General features: G+C 36.8%; 2 protein-coding genes and 1 pseudogene across 4 annotated transcripts in view; all 3 read left to right on the top strand.

The window, feature by feature from the left end:
- Nucleotides 1–7,243, top strand: part of DHTKD1 (dehydrogenase E1 and transketolase domain containing 1) — a 76,861-nt gene extending 69,618 nt beyond the window's left edge. For both annotated transcript variants that reach the window (XM_077169425.1, XM_077169426.1), the window contains exons 14-17: nt 1,101–1,183; nt 1,554–1,723; nt 3,837–3,922; nt 4,866–7,243. In XM_077169425.1, the coding sequence (XP_077025540.1) occupies nt 1,101–1,183; nt 1,554–1,723; nt 3,837–3,922; nt 4,866–4,970 (444 nt within the window). In that variant the 3' untranslated portion in view covers nt 4,971–7,243. The remainder of the gene's footprint in view (nt 1–1,100; nt 1,184–1,553; nt 1,724–3,836; nt 3,923–4,865) is intronic.
- A 1,480-nt stretch (nt 7,244–8,723) lies between these two features.
- LOC143691230 (putative deoxyribonuclease TATDN3 pseudogene) lies at nt 8,724–9,422 on the top strand (annotated as a pseudogene).
- A 929-nt stretch (nt 9,423–10,351) lies between these two features.
- The window catches only part of SEC61A2 (SEC61 translocon subunit alpha 2), a 39,804-nt gene continuing 29,885 nt past the window's right edge, over nt 10,352–20,270 (top strand). Inside the window, exons 1-4 of one of the 2 annotated variants that reach the window (XM_077169414.1) lie at nt 10,352–10,455; nt 12,792–12,859; nt 13,885–13,950; nt 18,766–18,881. In XM_077169414.1, the coding sequence (XP_077025529.1) occupies nt 13,908–13,950; nt 18,766–18,881 (159 nt within the window). In that variant the 5' untranslated portion in view covers nt 10,352–10,455; nt 12,792–12,859; nt 13,885–13,907. The remainder of the gene's footprint in view (nt 10,456–12,791; nt 12,860–13,884; nt 13,951–18,765; nt 18,882–20,270) is intronic. The other variant, XM_077169415.1, reaches the window with a different exon arrangement.

Here is a 20,270-nt window from a genome sequence, read left to right as displayed (position 1 = left end):
AGAAAAGTCTGTTTATTAATTGAAAATGAGAGTGACCATTACTGAATTCTGATTTCTTCCTAACAATTGAATTATCAGTACAAGCAATCTCTCACAATACAGGTCAACCCTTTGGCAAATATATGGTCTGTCAAGTGGTCCCTAAATCTCATTGCATTTCCTACCTAATCCTGAACCCCAGCTCCTTCTGACTTCACCCTAGGAAGTGAGGGTTGAAAAAGGCCCACAGTTCAGAAATGAGAATGAGTGCCTCTCTTGCATATTATGTATATAACATAATTTTACTAAGTATAGCAAAATTATTAATGTTTATTTATTAGGTTATATCAAGATATCCCAGCATCCATGTAGCTGTAACAATGGCCTAGTCAAAATGTCATACCCTCCCCCCATCAAAAAAAATGTCATACCCATTTGGGACTAGAATACAGGGAAACTGACTAGATGAAGAAAAAGGAATCAAATCCCTAGTCTTGGCTTCTTTAATTATCTCCTCTAAATTCTATTCATAAAATTTACTTGAATTGAGCTTATTAGTCATAAGTTCCTTTTTATTACAGAAATATTCATGGGTTCTTCCTATGTGTACTGACTGAAGGGGCTTCACTTTTAAATTATAGTAAAAAAGCTTAAAAGCAGAAGTGATAATTGTCTTAATTTAGCTTTTTTGGTTTGCAATATAATTTCTATCATGATGTTTCTAATTTTTCCAATTTCAAAAAATTGAAGCATGTTTTTATTGATAAATATATAAAGTTGCATGATCAAACTGAAATTTTGATTCTTAAAATGTGCAACAGAAGACAGTCTTTTGTTATTCAGAAAAATAATTTTATTCTGAATTTTGTTATTCAAAAAATATTTTTTATTCAGAAAAATAAAATTATTCTGAAAAATAATTTTATTAAAAATAATATTTTGTTATTCAGAAGAATACAGAACTAATATTTTTAGAAAAGATGCTATGCTTATTAGTAAATATGTTTACTTATGCCAGGTGAGAATTTGGACACTACTTTTTTAAAAAAAGTTCCCTTAGAAGCAAAAGCATCTTTAGCTTCTTTCTATTGGTTGATAAATTTGTTTTTTCCCATCTCTAGGCAGCTGTGTCCACTCTTCAAGAAATGGCACCAGGAACAACATTCAGACCTGTCATTGGTGATTCATCTGTGGATCCAAAAAAGTAATTTGATATGCATCTCTGTTTTTGTGTTCTGCAGTAGTATTTTCATTAATGGGAAAACTAGTTCATATTAAGGAGTCCAAACTGATCAAAAGCTCCACTACCCTGATACAAGTCTTACTTCATTGGAGTAGGAGTTAGGTATGCATGGAAAAGTGAACTTTGGAGCATTTGGGACTAAAGAAGTATTGCCAAGGCATAACTTATGACTGAATGCAACTGCTTTAGCACTTCATTAATGAAACAGTTAAAGCTATCTGGTCTTTTCTTTTTTTCTATAAGATAAATGTTTTCAGTACAACTTAAGAGTAAGCAGAATTATTTGAGATATTTATCTCCCCTACCACATTATACTTTTTCTCTCCAACAGGGTTAAGAGACTGGTGTTCTGCTGTGGCAAACATTTCTATGTCCTGCTGAAGCAAAGAGAATCTTTGGGGGCCAAGAAGCATGAGTTTGCCATCATCCGGATAGAGGAACTGTGTCCTTTCCCACTGGATTTGTTACAACAAGAGATGAGCAAGTACAAACATGTTAAAGGTAAAGGGTTATATCTGTCAGGGTTCTTTGGCTTTCGTAGATCTGAAATTCAAGTACAATTCAACTGAAAAGAGGTTGTGAGGGTGGGCAGTGAGAGTTATTGGAAAACAGAGTCTCATAGAATCTGAGGATATGGAGAACGGTCCATTGGAGCTAAGGCACTCTGACTCGGTGTCTCTTTTGGTATCTGTTTTGGTTTGCTAAAGCTGCTAGAATGCAATACCAGAAATGGGTTGGCTTTTTCAATGGAGACTTATTAGGTTACAAACTTACAGTTCTAAGGCCATGAAAATGTCCAAAGGAAGATGTCACAAGGAAGATACTTTTTCTGAGGAAAGGTTGCTTGCACCCAGGATTCCTCTATCGTGTAGCAATATCTGCTGGTACTTCTCTCCTGGGTTCTGATTTCAATGGCTCTCTCCAGATGTCTTTGGGCACTTCTCTCTCTCTGTGCTCTTCTAATGGACTCCAGTACAGGATTAAGACCCACCTTGAATGAGCTGGCTCACTTCTCAATTGAGCCAAAAGGTCCCACCCACAATAGGTCTACCCCAACAGTGATGGATTAAAAGAACATGGCTTTTTTTGTGGGGTACATAACATCTCCAAACAAGCACAGTGTCCTTCTCAGCTTCCACTTCTCTAGTATAAAACAACTTATTTCTTGGGGGGGGGGGGGGTAATCATTTATGGAAAATCTAATATATTTTGAAAGGAGAAGCCTTATTCAACAAATAGGGTGGATTAATTGGATGTCCATGTGCACCTTATGTAGATATTAACTCAAAATGGGTCATAGACCTAAGCATAAAATGTAAAACTAGAGAACTTTAAGGAGAAGATCTTGGTGAGTTTGGTAAGGGAAAAATATTCTTAGATAGAATACCAAAAGCATGATCCATAAGAAAAAAATTGGACTTTATCAAAATTTAAAACTTTGCTCCATGAAAACCACAGTTAAAATAAGAAGATAAGCCAAAAACAGGGAGAAAATATTTGCAAGTCACAGAGCTGACAAAGAGTTATGCGGGATATTTGAAGATCTTAAAACTTAATAGTAATACAACAATCTAATTTAACAATGCACAAAAGATTTGAACAGGTACCAAAGAAAAGGATGGTAAATGAGCAAATAAAAAATGCTCAACATCAGTAGTCATTGAGGAAATGCAATGTAAGCCACAATGAGGTATGACTGCACACCTATTAGAATGGCTAAAAACAACAAAAAACTGATGATATCAAGTGCTGACAAGGTTAGTGAGCAACAGGAGCTCTCATATATTGCTGGAGAGAATGCAAAATAGCACAGCCACTCTGAAAAACATTTTGGCGGTTTTCTTATAAAGTTAAACATACAGTGACCATGTGATTCAGCAATCCTACTCTGAGGTATCTATTTTATTCAACCTTTTTCTTTTTACATGGGCAGGCACCGGGAATCAAACCCGGGTCTCCAGCATGGCAGGTGAGAACTCTGCCTGCTGAGCCACCATGGCCTGCCCAGGTATCTATTTTAGAGAAATGAAAATTTATGTTCACAAAAATCTGCATGTGACTACATAGAACATTTTAAATTTTTTTATAATTGCCCCAAACTGGAAAATAACAAAATGTCCTTCAACTGGTAAATGAATAAATAATCTGTTATATCCATGATGACATATACTTAGCTATAAGGATTGAACCATTGCTATGCAAAAACAACAGGGCCACATCTCAATTTATTTTGCTAAGTAAAGGAAGCCCAGATGCTAAAGGCTGTAATATAAATTCCATTTATATAAATTCTGGGAAAGTTAAAATTTTAGGAACAGGAAAAGGTCAGTGGTTTCCAGATGTTGGGGGTAGGAGGAGGAGGTGACTACAAAGCAATAGGCAGAGAGTTTTTTTGTCCAGTGGAACTGTTCTGTATCATAATTGTGATTGTGTATATAGACCTAGAGCTGCATTTGTCAGGGAATAAAAAATTAAAATGATACCATTTTGGAAAAGCATATATTTACTTAAGGTAGTTTTTATATATCTCTATATATGTCTGTGTATATGTTGTATGTATTTACTTGAAGCATATGTTTCCTTGAGGTGCTAGAATGAACTTTCTTTTTCTCAGAATTTATCTGGAGTCAAGAGGAGCCTCAGAACATGGGTCCATGGTTTTTTGTTTCCCCAAGGTTTGAAAAGCAGCTGGCTTGCAAGGTAATAACATACTGTCTCTCATAGTGGTTTGTGGGTGTGTGTTTGTTGTTTCTCCTGGAGTTCCAACAAATGAAATTTAATCCCTAATTCAAAATCCACTCTTTTCTTTAAAGATAAAAGAAAATATAGATTCCCGGCCAATGCACTCCCCACCCCCAACCCCCCAAAATTCAACAAATGGTGCTGTAATAATGGGATAGTCACATGGAAAAAAAATGAAATGTGACCCCTACCATACAGTATAAAAAAAAAACAAAAAACAAAACAAAAAACCAGAAAACAGAATATAAGATCTAGTTTTAAGCTATTACTTTAGGATTAAATGCTGAGTGTTTACTGAGCTGTATATATGTACATACTAATATCATGTAAAAACTATAGTTATGCTAAAACAAGTAAAGTCCTTCCCTGTCTGTTACCTTTCGCAGTAGTCTCCTAAAAGTCACTCTCCAAGCCCAGGTGGAGCAAGTGACAGGCAGGCTTATTTACAATATGGGGCTGGAGATACCTGGTAGGACACTTTCCAGGCTTATGTACCTTGAGGACTAAATTCTTCTTAATTGTACTTTAGGAAGGGAAAAAGAATTAGATGAGAAGTTGTGCTTCTGCTTTTATAAGAACCCAGTTCACTCATCTGATACTAGCTCGCTAAGCTCAAATCATTTTTACATGTAAGTAGTTCTAATTAAGGAACCTACAGCAAAACCACCTAATGGTTAGCTTAGGAATGGGACAAATTCAAGAATTTCTCTCTCCTTACCATGTCTGGAATTTAGTTCATTTTTTGCTGTACATACATGATGTATATTTCCCTCCAAGTTTTTCTATGTAATTTACTATTTTTCCAAAATGGTGATGTAGGGTTAAATCACCTAAGAAGGAGACATGCACCTCCTGATCTAGTTAGTTGCAGTGTCATTTTGTTTCTTTACTCCACCCTTAGCTCCGTCTTGTGAGCCGACCCCCTCTGCCAGCACCCGCTGTAGGAATTGGCACAGTTCACCTACAGCAGCATGAAGATGTTCTCGCCAAGACCTTTGCTTGTTGATATGCTCTGAAGAAAGATTACTTCCTCTTTGGAAAAGTGACATACAAAGAAAGGGCCTGCTTCCTCTACTTTCTCCCCCTTCCACTGGGTAACATTTGAAGACTACGAACCTCTGAGATGTTGGACTGATGAGGCCAATTTCATCTAGAATACGTATAATGGCCACGGGAGACATTCGATATGTGAATCTAACAAGTGTATATTATACTTAAAAGTATGTTAGGATTATGTTTTGTTTGGATACAAGCAAGTTACAGAATTTGGGTTGTGAACCAGCTTACTTCAGTCTCTATTCTTTCTATTTAACTGTATATGATCACGAAAGGATCTTTAGCCTGAGTTTATAGCTACTTATAGTTGACCTCAACATTGCCTACTGATTTGTCTGATGTAGCTCACTTAATTTTTCCCTTCCTTTTCCAAGTTCCTCTGACTACCGATATTTTCATTTTTATGTAATCTCTGATGCTGCTTTCCAGCCACTGTGAAAATGTTTCACCAAATGCTATGATTCATGATTTGTGTTAAGATGGTTATTTTACCCACTAACCTTAAATATAGGCCCTACTAAATACAATTTAATGAAATTGATTTGTGATTGATTTTTACCATGATACCACCCCCCACCCCCACTCCCAGATTGTTCTTGCTGTAATCCCCACTCCCCGATTGTTCTTGCTGTAATATCTTCATATTTTTAATGGACATTGGGTATATGATATGGAAATTTCAGCTCCCGGTTAACCAGCCTTGCCTCTAAAATTCCCCGCTACAGTATAATGTGTATTTGTGGTATTTAAAGAACACTTTAACTTTGACAGAGGGAACTTCTCAATGTCAGGTGCTTGAGACTCTCAGAGGTTACCAATATACCCCTCCAGTCTGAAATTGACCCTAGTGCTAGAATCATAACTATACAGCAGCAAACAGCAGGGTAGCTTTGCTTGATTTTTGCTGCAGCAGCTATGCCATTTTCATTTGATGACACTGGTTTTCTCAGAAATGATGGGGGAAGAACAGGGGCACGGAAATGGGCTCACACCCTCTCCACTTTTAGTAGCAATTAGCAATGTCTTTCAGAATCAGTGTGTCAGCTGTTTTTGCCACCACAGTAGACTCCTGATTTAACATCTTGGATGTACTTCTGCATTAGTATATTAACCCATCATTTCAGAAACATGGGCATCCCTTTTACTTCTATCCACCTTAATGGTTCCTTATTATGCCAAGCCTCATAAATCATATTATTTAGTGCCATTCACATACGTTAGTAAAATTAAAAAGGTCTATTTAATGAAAATTGTTACCAATGCTGCATGTTAAGCTAGAAAAAAAAATAATAAAAGCAGTCTGTTCTTTTTTTTGAGCTCTCTTGGTTTTTGGAATTAAAAGATTTCAAAAGTCTGAGTACAGTATGAGATGGAAATTTCTTCCTAACTTTACACCTCGCCCATCTTTGTTTCTTCTTACTCTTAATCACCTAGAACCAGAGAACATGTCTTCTAGCATCTTAACCTCTTACTCTGTCACTACTGCAAAAAGGGTCAGCAGTTGGAATTACTTTGCAGGAGGAGACTATTTGAAGAACTACAAATCATGTTCTCATTGCTTTATTTAACTTGATTCTTCTTTACTGCTCTTAAAAATTTCATAATAGAAATATCTGCAATCATGAAAAAATTCTAGTTTTGTCTAAAATGACATTATTTATAGTAAAAGAAAATTTGCCACCTTGTCAGACCCTTTGTGCTCTGTTTTCCTGTTTTTCAGGTATACATATTTTGGGAAAAATGTTCTGAAGCATAAACTTCTTCAGTCTAACTGTATTATCTTTGAAGTTTTATTGACTGAAGTTTTAAATCCTTTTACCAACAATAGAAACAGTATCCCCTTTTATAAAATTGAGGAAATAAGAAATTAGGGCTTGCACAGAAAGGAAGTAACATTAAGAATCGAGATTTGGGCCTTGAGGTTTCAAAAGTTTCACCTGTATTTGTTTTGAATGTACTTGCCTATTTGGTTTTCATCTTTATCTTCTCATAGGGTGCTGGCTCAAATGTTCATATTTTGGAGAAATTTGGATGAAAAATTTAAGTCCTCAAGATTTGTAACACACTATTACAAAAATAAATTCCTAAAATAATCTCTGCAAATAGTAATTTATTGTCATGTTTTCATTTAAATCTGATTCAGCACAATCTAAAATTATTTTTCATAATCAATTGCACAATCAGTTAATTGTAAGAAACTTGTATTAAAAGTATGATATGTAATTGTTGTTTCCCTGTGTCTTCTCTGACTCTTGGAGAATCAACTTTGATTGAATACCCAAGAAATGGCCCTTCCTACAAGAATTGAATAGTATTTCAACAAGAAATTTTTTATTAGACATCTTTAACATGCATTGGCATTGTTCTAGACATTAGAAATACAAAGAAATAAAAGATAACGTGGATTGTTTTCTGTTCTAATGAACCGTCAATCTAATGAGAAGGCAAAACATTTTACACATATATTGAATGTTCTAAAGCAATGTGGGAGATCAAGGTAGATACATGAAAGATGTGAATTAGCTTATATATGTGGTTGTACAAGGAAAAGTCCTGGGTAGTATGTAGTAGTAGAAAGACTGAAGAATGGTGGAAGGGTGATTCATGAAAGTTATCCAGTGTCAAAGATTATTCCCAGGCTTTTTCTTGAAACACAGAACTATCTCAGACACGGGTGGTAAGGAGAGGTAAGGAGAAATGCATGCCTACACTTGTCCTTCTGTCAGAGTTTCAGCTTAGCGCCATCTTTACTGAAAGGATATTATATTCATGAAATTACAATCTAATGCCAAAATTGTATTTAAGTCAACCATTTGCAGGTTATCAGTGATAGAAAAACTAAGACCCTCCTCCCTATGATCTAGAAGTTTACAGTGTAGTAGGGAAGAGTATAATATGTATGAAAATGACTAATATGGGATGAAGTAAGCATGATGAGTTCAAAGGATGTTAAAATATGACTGTGGCAGGTTCTTCTTTCCAAAAACGGCCACAGCAGTTTTTATGTCCCATATACTTTACTAGAAGTTTGCCGACCCGTCTTAGAAGTAGTGTGTATTTCCTTTCCTCTGTGACTGCCTGTATATGCAATAAAAGTGAAGCTGTACCACTTCCAAGGATATCTCTTGCACCCACATACCATTGCTGTGGGGGAAGATGTTCTGGAGGACAGCTTCAGCCCAGTTATTAGCTGACAACCAGTTTCAGATTCCAGACTTGTGCATGAGTGAGCCTTCACATGACTTGAGGCCTGTGCGAGCCTGCTCTAAATTGCACCCTCCAAATATATAACATTAATATATATATTTGAATTGTTTTTGAACATAGATCTAAGCGTTAGACCAGATCATTGAATTTGGCAATGTGAGGTTATTAGTAACCTTTGGACTAGCTGTAATGGCAGAGAGAACAGAAGTTAAGATTTCAGGGGTTTAAAATGTAGGAAGGAAAGTAAGTTTATGGGCCTACTCTCTCAGCTTGTTTAATTTCCACTCCCGTGAGAAGGGGGTATTATCCTTATTTTACCAATTCAGAGAAGCTAATTGCCCCAAGCCACCCAAACACTTAAGCGGCAGAGGTCTGTGTTTAAAGCGTAGGCCTGTCTGGTTTCTGAGATGGTGTACCTTCCTTCGAAAACACTGCCCAAGCGCAGGCCGCGACGGCGTTCCGGCCCTAGGGGCGCGTCAGGGCCTTCGGGGGTGGCTATGGGAGTGGTGGGCGCGGGCCTGGTGGACTGTCACTGCCAGGTCTCCACCCCAGAGTTTGACCAGGATCTGGATGATGTGTTGGAAAAAGCCAAGAAGGCCAATGTTATGGCTCTTGTGGCAGTTGCTGAACATTCAGGAGAATTTGAAAAGATTATGTAGCTCTCAGAAAGGATTTGGATATCGCTTTGTCCATTATTGAGCATTATAAGGATCAGTTGTTGGCAATTGGAGAGGTTGGGCTAGATTTCTCCCCCAGATTTGCCAGCACTGATGAGCAGAAGGAAGAGCAAAGAAAAGTGCTAATCAGACAGGTCCAATTAGCCAAAAGACTAAATTTACCTTTAAATGTTCACTCACGCTCAGTTGGAAGACCCACCATTAGCCTCCTTCGTGAGTAAGGTGCCGACAAGGTGCTGTTGCATGCATTTGACGGTTGGCCATCTGTAGCCATGGAAGGGCTAAGTGCTGGGTACTTCTCAATTCCTCCTTCTGTCATAAGAAGTGGACAGGCAGAAACTTGTGAAACAGTTGCCTTTAACTTCCATATGCTTAGAAACAGACTCACCTGTACTAGAACTAGAAAAAGTGACCTCCTAATGACTACGTAATAAGTGCCTCTGACCGACTGCCTATTGGATCTGTGTCTCCATCCCTGCTGTATTCAGATGACAGTTACTTGAGATGAAGAGGTTTTGGAGTAGGACGTGATTTTTAAACTGTGATCGTTTATGATTGCAGCGTGAATTTTGCAAATTTATGCCCAATTAATTACATACTGTCATTATTCAGAATGATTGTGAAGGTCAGAGGAATGAGAAAGTAAAGGATCACATGTCCAATAAATTATTTGTTTGTGTGTAGGACAGAATGGTACAGAATTGCCTTCCTGATTAGTGTAAAATGAAAGGAAAATGACCTAGCATTTTTCTCCCTAATTAGGATTGAATTTTGTGTTGTCATATTTATTTTTAGCTGATTTGACAAAAATTGGGAGTTTCTGGCATAGTGCCTTATATTTATTGAATAAATGGATTTTTTAGCCAAAAAAAATAAATAAATAAAACACTGCCCAAGTTGGGACCAACGGAGACCAGGACAGGCGGCCAGGTGAGCCACAGGGCGTGAGAAAACGGCGGCCTCAAGATATTGCCAAACACGAGGAGACATAAAATCCCCATCTCTGCATTTTGGAAAAGATGGAGGAGCATCGTTGATAAGCTATTAGCTATAGACGAGTGCCACAACTAAATAAAAAAAAATTCTCAGAGGTGACGAGAAAATAGGAGCAAAGGAAAAGGTCTGTCGGTCCCGCCAGCGTAGCCTCAGGGCGGCCGCGATTACCCGGGCTGCCCGGGTCGGATGCGGCGAAAGAAGAAACGGCCATTTCTCTACGCCGCATTCCGAAGTGCGCCCCAGAGGACAGAATCCCCAGCCACAGCGGCCGCTCGGAGGACCCAGGCCCTTCGGTCTTTCAACTTCCCTGATGCAACCCGAACCCGCCGCAGCGCCAGGGCCCTGAGAACTCCGAGTGGCGCCGGCGGTGGCCATGGCAACGCAGGGACGTCGGCAGCCAACTGCCGGGCCCGGGTCACGTGACCGGCGCGGGGCCTGCGCGGGGAGGGCGGGAGCGCGTCGGGACCCGGCGGCCAGGCCCGAGCGGCGGGATCCGGCAGAGGGGAATCCGAGGCCGCGGACCCCGCTGCGCCGCCCCAGCCACAGCCATGGGCAGTAAGTTGCGCCCGCTCGAGTGGGCAGCCCGGCGGGCCTGGAAAGCGCGGGCTGGGCTGCCGCGGAGGGCGCGGGGCCTCCGCTGGGCTCCTCCTACGGAGCAAAGCCGGGGCTGCGGGACCTGAGCGGAGGCCGGGGGTTTGCGCTTGACCGGAGTGGGTCAGCGCGGGAAGGCCTGGGTTTCGGGGCCGGGAGTTAGGGAACTCGGCTCATCCTGGACCACTCTGGTATCTTCAGAGGTTTAGGAAGCTGATCCTTCTATTCCGTAATCCTCCTTCCCCGCAGGTTGCTTGTGATGAATAGAACTCCTCGACTGTCTTAATAATAATAATAAAAAAATTGTGATGATACCTGGGATATATTTTAGGGGAGGAAAGGAGTGTTTTTCCTAAAATTTTCATCTCAGTCCCTCTGTAGCATTTACTGAAAACCTTGTGAAGTTGTATAAGCCCTGGGGACAAGGAGCTTTTTTGAAGCCCCTCCTTTAAACACTTCACACCGCATATATTCGCAACCTACTTAAGTAGCTGTTCACATGTTCGTTAGATGAATGGAATAACGGCATGCCCAGGATTGGTCATTTGGGGGAAGTTAGAAAGGAAGTACAGGAGACCCCTGGCCTTGAATTTACAACATAGTAGGGAAAATTCTGCAACAGAAGAAGAGACAAGTAACACAAAAGTATTGCCAAAACCTGAGTACCCCAGCACAGATGATCATAAATTCTAAGAAATTTGGGCAAGTAGATTGGATTGAGGTGGGAAGTCCAAAAAGAAAAGAGATTCTGAGAATTTTCCTGATGTGATTGAGACTTGTTTTCTATTAGAGATGAACCCTTTTATAATTCAAAGGTGAGAATTTACATGCCAAGTAGTCCAAAAATGGTACTTGGATAAGAAACATCTGCCCATGAGAAGTTCTGAATTCTTCTGTTGAATATCAGTGACTCCTATCAGAAGTTTAATAAAGAGATTATGCAGCCAACTTTTCGTTCATTGTGGAAGTGTAATTACTTATACTAGTTTTAAAACAATTTCAGGATGTCAGCATACAAAATCCTTTGTGTGTAGGGGGAAATGATCATATCTTATCATTGATCTTGGCTGAGTACTGAAATTGAGAGATAGTCAACTTCCTTCTGTTCTCCTTCTTCCTTCTGTTCAGGACTTGATTTAAGCCCTGGAATAAGATAGTGTCTAGTGTCTATCTTTTTCTTCAGGAACCTTGGTTTATCTTACTTTCACCTTTTTTATACTGTAAGAGTTGTCTAGGGAAAAAAACCTGCTTTCTAATGAAATATCATCCTTCGGGCTGATTATTGTGCATAAGCAAGTATTTTCAAATCAAGTGGGAGAAAGACCAAGCAGTGAAATCATGGTTGAATGACACGAAGTTGAAATTGTATACTTTAAAAAAGTTATTATAGAAGGCTATTCCATGATCTTTTTCATGATCTATTCCATGATCTTTTTTGCTTGTGAATTTCAACATCTTTGAGTTTAAATTGAGTCGCTTCTGCAGTTTAAGCCCATTTCCTATTATATATTTTTATAGTTTTAAATATATATCATATTTTTATAATGTATATTATATATTATTATATATTATATATATATTCCTTAGAGAATGCCATCCTCTTCTTTTCTAATTTCTTCTATAATGTGTTGTCTTTGTACCATGCTAGACTACATTAGTTCTTTTTAAATGTAGTGATGGACTTTGAATCATTCCTTCTCCATTATATGTATTTTTTTTTGCAAACATTCCTATTTTGATCATTCCGTTCTACATATATAATCAGTAATTCACAATATCGTCACATAGTTGCATATTCATCATCATAATCATTTCTTGGAATATTTGCATCTATTCAGAAAAAGAAATAAAATGAAAACAGAAAAAAAATTTATACATACCATACCCCTTACCCCTCCCTTTCATTGATCACTAGCATATATGTATTTTTAATGTTGGGTATAAGACAAGAATGGAAAGTTATGGTAAAAGAGTATTTGTATTATTTCGGTTCTACTGAGTAGCCCTCGAAGCTTTTGGATTCTGTTTTCCCTTCACTTATTTTTCTTCCCTTATTAGTCATTTGAAATGACATGATGAACTGGTTTTGGGGATGGGGATGGGGTAGATTGCCATTAAAGTCTAGAGAACAATTGTATTTGTAGATTTTTTTTTTTTTTTTAACATGGGCAGGCACCAGAAATTGAACCCGGGTCCTCTGGCATGGCAGGTGAGCATTCTTGCCTGCTGAGCCACTGTGGCCCACTCTGTAAATTTATTTTATTCAACTTTGTAATAGGATCATTTCTTCTTTTTAACAGTCAAATTTTTAGAAGTTATCAAGCCCTTCTGTGCAGTTCTACCAGAAATTCAGAAACCTGAAAGGAAAGTAAGTATAATATTTTATTAATACAGATTGTGGCTAAATGACTTACCCTACTAAACCAGCAAGATTTATTGACTCAGCTTTTTTCTGGTCTAATTGGAAAGCTATAAATAGCTCATCCTATAGGGTAGGATATATAGGTACGGTAGACTGTGCATTTTGCTTACTAATGATGTGGAGTGACCCAGTCTCCTGGACAGGGTTTAATGAGTACAGCTATTAGAAATGAGTGAATTGCAATTGCATGAGTATGTACCTCCTATTTCTTGATTCCTTAAAGGAATGTATTTAGAAGATAGTGTGATGGGGTCAAATAATTCTTCTGTCATTGAGCACTTTTGGAGCCAATGTATTTAAATTTCAGAAATACTGTTCAGTATTTAAATTTCAGAAATACTGTTAATCACAAATTGGTTGGTTCCCAGAATTTCTCAGGAAACTAGCAGGAGTAGGGACATAGAAATAGGTAAAGTTTTGATTGAACTTACTATGTTATTTAGAAGTATTATTTTCATTGTTTTGAGACTATGAAAGTAGTTTTTCCAGTTACATTTAAGGTAGTCTAAGAAACTCCAGTTTTTTATTTTGTTTGAAATATAATTAAATATTTCAGATCAAAGGGCAGTCTTTGCTTTGCATGGTACTGTGTTAACCAAAATGTGTGGGTATTGGAAATGTGTCTTGCTTTGTACACATTTCCATTTCACTTAGCACAGTACTTTGCAGAGCGACTGTTACCTGTATTTAAATTATCTTATTTTGTGGGAAAAGAACAGAAAGTGATGCTCAAGAATTCAGCTGTTTGTTTTAGTTGGTACTAACTAAGCTGAGAGGGACACTTTTTTTTGAAAGGAATGTTTTAATAGTAAATTAGAGGAGTGTATCAGGATAGGGAATATGATTATGATTTTATGTTTTTTTTTTTACATGGGCAGTCACCGGGAATCGAACCCGTATATGGGTTTTTATTTTACATTTGCTATGTTTTATTTTTGATCATTCATCATTCTGTCCATTTTGTTGTACAGATCCAGTTTAGGGAGAAGGTACTATGGACTGCTATAACTCTCTTCATTTTCCTAGTGTGTTGTCAGGTATGTAACCAGAATATTATACAACTACCTATTCTATTATTCTGAGGCTTTAGTTGGTTAGAATTTGAGAAATATTCATTAAATACTGGAATTTCAAATTTTGAAGTTGGTTGGGGTATGTGTGTTGTTTTTTTTTATGTGAATATTACTTCTTTATTGAGAGGCAGAAATATCCTGAGTTTACTAAATGTAGAGGTAGTCATCGTCCCTACCCAGTAAACTGTATAGTCTTAGACAGTTTGTGCATTTTAATAAGTTCCTAACTATAGTACAGAAGAAAGTCACTGAGAAAACTTGTAAAATCAGGTATAAAACATCTATAGAAGGTTGTGAAGCATTTCATATGCTAAAATATGATAAAATGGTTTGTAAGCAATATAGTACAGTATCTGCTTATTAGTTGATATAATGTGAAGTCTTCTATAATGAAGTTGAACCCCTTCTCCAAACTTCAGTTTTAGGTATTGTGAACTTTTGGTACTCTTTCAGCTATCTGGCCATTCTTCTTTTCTCCCTCTCCGGTCATTTAAAGTCATGAGGAAGATCTGAGGGACCTGTCAGACAAAATAAACATTAACCATGTCGGTACTATATAGAATCAGAACCAGCCTTCTCAGTGAGCAACTTATCCTATTGCAATAAGACAATATGCTATGCTAATTTTCCTGGATCCCCTAGAAAAAGATATTACCAGCTCATTTCCCTAAATGTAGAGTTCACTTCTTATAGCATAGATAACAAATGTAAATTTACTTTTGGAACAAAGCACAGCACTGATTTCTTAGGAGGACTTTCAAAAATGTTGAGAAGAGGCTTTTACCATTTCTAATACATCAAGAGCTCAAGTCTGAATGGAATAAATAAAGTACCCAAAATAAAAACTGACACTTAGGTGCAAAGATTTAACATTTCCCTAAAACTTCCCCCCAGGGGGTGCAAGGGTAGTTCCCTGGTAGAATTCTCACCTGCCATGCAGGAGACCTGATTTGATTCAGGCCCATGCATTTCCCCAAAACAAACAAACAAGCAAAGCAAACAAAGAAAACAAACAAACAACTGAAAATTGAACAAATGGTGCTGCAGTAATGGGATACTCACATGGAAAAAGAATGAAATTTAACCTCCATACAGCATACCAAAAAACAAATAAACAACTGCCCCCCATTTAATCTCATTCACAAAAAGGATATCTAGTTGTTGAGTTATAGAAGTCAAATTTAAATGTAGGTGATTTTACTTCCTAGTTACCACTTTGACTTACTGGCATGGGATATGTGTTTTGGACATTGATTAAACCTGCAATACTGAAGTATCTTTTTACTTGAAAATTCAAAGGTGTTACAAAAAATAAACATTTCATTACTTTGAAAGTGATTTTGAAGATTGATTAAGAATGGACTCTTATTGTTAATGACCATAACTAAGAAATGTGAAAGATTTCATTAATTATTGACTGTACAAATGGAATAGGTAATAACAGTTGAGTTAAATTCTCCAATTGCTGTTCCTGGTGGAGTAGTGAAAAAATAAAGACGAAATAAAAGCTGCCCAGAGCAGCTGTCTTTCCTTTCATATCTGACTTATTTAAAAATGACCTGTAAATGGAATAAGATGTATTATAAAGGATGAACATGATAGGTGTGAAATTAGAGAAAAGAGTTTTTCCAAGGGTCTTTTCTGAAATGCTGTTTTGGTAGATTGGTAATGATGGGGGTTGCTTTTGCATTATGATGTGAAATTTCACATCTGTAGAAGTTCAGTTTTTACTGAACTTCATGTTCCCCTCATGAAACATCACTGCAGGGTGAGAATTATATATCATTAATGCTAATTTTTTTGTGAGAACGTTTGAGAAGGGAAGATTTTATTACCTGCTAGTTCAATAAAAAGGCATCTCTGTGGAATCTGCTCTGTACATTGGAGTGGTAGGTTGCGAACATAATTTATTATTTTTTTCCTCAGAAACTAGGCCTGTCATTTCTCCTGTCTCTCTCATAGTTAATTTAAAATAAAAAGAATACAAAAGCTATATTGTTAAAATTTTGGTTTATTTTCTCTTGCATTAATATATGAAAGATTATTTCTCCAAGAAACTTTTAATTTACAGTATTGGGATCTTAGTATATTGTGAACATCTTTTCATGCCAGGTTTAGATTACATTATAATTTTTTAATGCTTGCATAGTTTTTCTGTGAATGGGTATAAACTATAATTTATCTGCCCTAAGGTTTGACTTGTAATTGTTCATCTCTAAGTTTTAGTTAATTTCCCGTTTTGATTAGCACCATCATACATAGATGCATGTACTTGGCGTTTCTTCAGAATAAATTTCTTACAGGTGGAATTTTTCAGTTTTAATAGTTTACATTAGGGTTCACTCTTTGTATTGTACAGTTTTATGACTTACTTTTTTATAGTGCAACTATTCATAAATACTTATTGAAAGAGTGAGAAGAGCTTTGAAACAAAAGTGTGAGCCTTGGAATTAAGAACAATTTGAATTGTGTCCTGGTGTCACTACTGAATTGCTGAGCCACTGTGAACAGGCTTTTTTTTTTCCTACTTCTTTTTTTAAAGACGTTGTAGGTTTACAGAAAATTCATGCTGAAAGTATAGAGTTTCCGTGTACAGTCCCTCACATGCAGTTTGCCCTATCATTAACATTTTGCAGGAATGTACATTTGTTACAAACAAAACGATATGATTATACTAATAACTATAGTCTATAGTTTACATTAGGATTCACTATTTGTGTTATACAGTTCCCTATTTTGACTATATTCAAATATACAATTCAGTAGTGTTAATTACATTCAGTGTTGTGTTTTCCTTATCACCATCCATTACCAAAACTTTTCTGTCGCCTTAAATAGAAACTCAGTAACAATTACCTGGTTTCTGGTAACATGTATTCTAGTTTCTGAGTATGAATTTTTCATAGTCTTGTTATTTCATATAAATGAGATAATAGTATTTTCTTTCTGTGTCTCTCTGGTTTCACTCAACATGATGTTTTCAAGGTTCATCCATGTTGTAACATGTCAAATTTCATTCCTTTTTTCAACTTAATAATATGCCATCATGTGTATATACTCCATTTTATTTATCCATTCAGCTGTTGATGGACTCTTAGCTTCTGCCTCCTAAAAGTGGAATTTGATGCACATTGTGAGATTGCCCTCTAAAAAAGTGGTTCCACTACTACTTGCAGTGTATTTTTTAACTGTTGCTAACATTGAGCATTATTATTTTTTAATCTGAGCTATTTTGAGAGTGAAACTGCTTATCTTGTTCATGTATATTTATTTATATATATAGTTGTTTATTAGTGGAAATGAATATTTTTTCTTTTTTCTCTATCAGTTTTTAATTAATTGTCTTTACTCTTTCTTATGAAATATCCATCATCTTATTGATTTAAAACAGCTTTCTGTATATAAAGGTGTTAAATCTTTGACATAGTACAAGTATTTTCCTAGTTTGTTTGCTTTTTATCATATTGTGAATAACATGTATTAAATAACAAATCCTGAGAAGCCAAAGTCTTAGACCCTCTTGAATGAAATTCAGTGATTCTTTTTAATAAGGTTTTACAGAGAGATTAAATTCATAAAATGAGGATAAATTGTGACCTGTGTTACAGTGTTGTTGGTGAGGATTAAATAAGATCATTTACGTGAAGATTCTGAGGATTTTGAAAAGCTGTCAGAATACATTTACAGCCCTTTTTAAAAATTGTAATTCATATTAGGAAGCAGTAGAACAGATAAGGTCCATCATCTGGAGAAAGACCCTATATATGTATTCTTTTTTTTATGCTTGTTTGTGTGTATTTTGTTTTTGTTTAGTTTTGGGTGCATAGTCTGGGAACCGAACCTGGGTCTCTCACATGGAAGGCGAGCAGTCTACCAAGGAACCATCCGTGCACCCTTCATGATTTTTTTTAATATGACATTTATTTCATAATCCCTGAAAGTGTAAAATAGCTTTTAGTTTACAGACCCAAGGGAAGTATTTTTTTAAACATTTTTTTAATTGTATAATATAGCATCTATACTAAGTAAAGAAAGAAAAAAACAGTAATTTTCAAAACATACCCCAACAAGTGGTTATAAAACAGACCCTGGAGTTTGTCATGGGCCACCATTCCACCATCTCAGATTTCTCCTAGCTGCTCCAAAACACCAGAGGCTAGAAGGAATGAATATCGGTACAGTGATTCAGCAGCCATACCCGCCTGCCAAATCCCACCTTCTCTGTTATACCTCCTCCTTCTCCTTCACTCCTTCCAATCTGAAGGGATCTCTGGGCAATGCCCGTTCTGACCCCCTCATGTTGAGAAGGGGTGTCCACACTAAAGAGCAGGGATTGATAATCCCAGAGAGGCTGGTCCCTCTGAGTCTCAGGACTTATCTGACCTAGGAACCCTCTAGAAATTATGTGTCCAGGAAGGCAAATCTAGTGCATGAAATCTTTATAGGGTCTCAGTTCGAGCCCTTTTTTCTTTTTTAAAAATATTTTTATTGATAAATCTTCACACTCATGCATTCCATACATGGTGTATAATCAGTGGCTTACAGTATTATCACATAGCAAGGTATTCATTACCATGATATTTTTTCAAACATTTGCATCATTTCAGAAAAAGAAATAAAAAGAAAAGAGAAAAACTCATAAATATCATGCCCCTTACCCCTCCGTCTCCTTAACCACTAGTATTTCCGTCTACCCAACTGATTTTACCCTTTGTCCTTCCTATTATTTATTTATTTATTTTTAATCCATATGTTTTTACTCATCTGTCTGTACTCTAGGTAAAAGGAGCATCAGACACAAGGTTTTCACAATCACACAGTCACATTGTAAATGTTATATCTATGCAGTCGTCTTCAAGAATCAAGGCTCCTGGAATACAGCTCAATGGTTTCAGGTACTTCCCTCCAGCCACTCCAATATACCATAAACTAAAAGGGATATCTATATGGTGCACGAGAATAACCTCCGGGATAGCCTCTCAACTCTGAAATCTTTCAGCCACTGAAACTTTATTTTGTCTCATTTTTCTCTTCCCCCTTTTGGTCAAGAAGGCTTTCTCAAGCCCAGGATGTCAGACCCTGGCTCATCCCGAGGAGTCCTGTTCATATTGGCAGGAATATTTACACCTCTCGCAGCCATGTCCCAGGTTAAGGGAAGAGCAGTGAGTTCACGTGCCAAGTTGGCTTAGAGAGAGAGGCCACATTTTGCAACACAAAAAGGTTCTTGGGGGTGACTCTTAGGCTTAATTTTATGTAGGCTTAGATTATCCTTTGCAGGAATAAGTTTCATAGGGGCGAACCTCAACATTGAGGGCTTGCCCTATTGATTTGGTTGTCCCTATTGCTTGTGAGAATATCAGAAATTCTCTAAATGGAGAAGCTGAAAATCTCTTTTCTCCTCATTCCTCCAAGGGGACTTTGCAAATATTTCTTTATTCACTGCCAAAATTATTCTGGGATATATTGGGACATCACACTAACCTGGAGAAACCAAAAAAAATTCTTATGCCCTATTCAGGATTCCAAGGGAGGTATTTTAAATGTTAGAATATACATATTGAATGTGATTTAGCATATAAGCACCAAAAATCTTAAAAATTTACAAAAATTGTTTAAACATATAAGATACATGTATTCATGAATTACATTCAGTTTGAAGGAAGAAACTACCCTAAAGCACATTAATATCTAAGAAATGCCTGAATGTTTTCTAACTTGGTTTACAGCCAAAGTAATAATGCTTTTAGTTTTTTGTACAAGCCATCTAAAAATTTAGATTCCAAATTTAAGTGCTGCTTTATGTTGTGAATGGCAGTTTGAGCATTGACTTTGTTTACATTCCAGTTTAATAGACTTGATACACAATAGGTACTTATTGCCCTAAAACAAAAACAAAAACAAAACAAAACAAAACACGCCTTGAATTATTTACTGAACATCTGAAGCTAACAAAAATTTTAGCTCTCTCTCCTGTGTTTATGTAGGATTGAGTATAATGCCATTTGTGGGATAAAATTATTTTAAAAATTCTATAATTAGTCCTCAATAATTAACACTTCTCTAAATATGCCATTATATCTTCAGGTAGAAAATGATACTATGAAGTCAGATGAAAAAAATACAGAATCAGAATTACTCTGATATTAAAGCATAGCCCCACTACAAAACATTTGGTCAATGCTGATAACAATTAAATGAAGAAAATGTATGCCAGTATTGTTCTAAATATTCTGGCACAGTCGCCCTGATTGACCTAATAAGGTTGTGTAAGGGACTTGACCTGG

This window comes from Tamandua tetradactyla, chromosome 7, assembly GCF_023851605.1.
Source record: "Tamandua tetradactyla isolate mTamTet1 chromosome 7, mTamTet1.pri, whole genome shotgun sequence".
NCBI classification, from domain to species: Eukaryota; Metazoa; Chordata; class Mammalia; order Pilosa; family Myrmecophagidae; genus Tamandua; species Tamandua tetradactyla.
The sequence above is the reverse complement of the archived record's forward strand: the minus strand, read 5'-3'. Positions and strand labels throughout refer to the sequence as shown.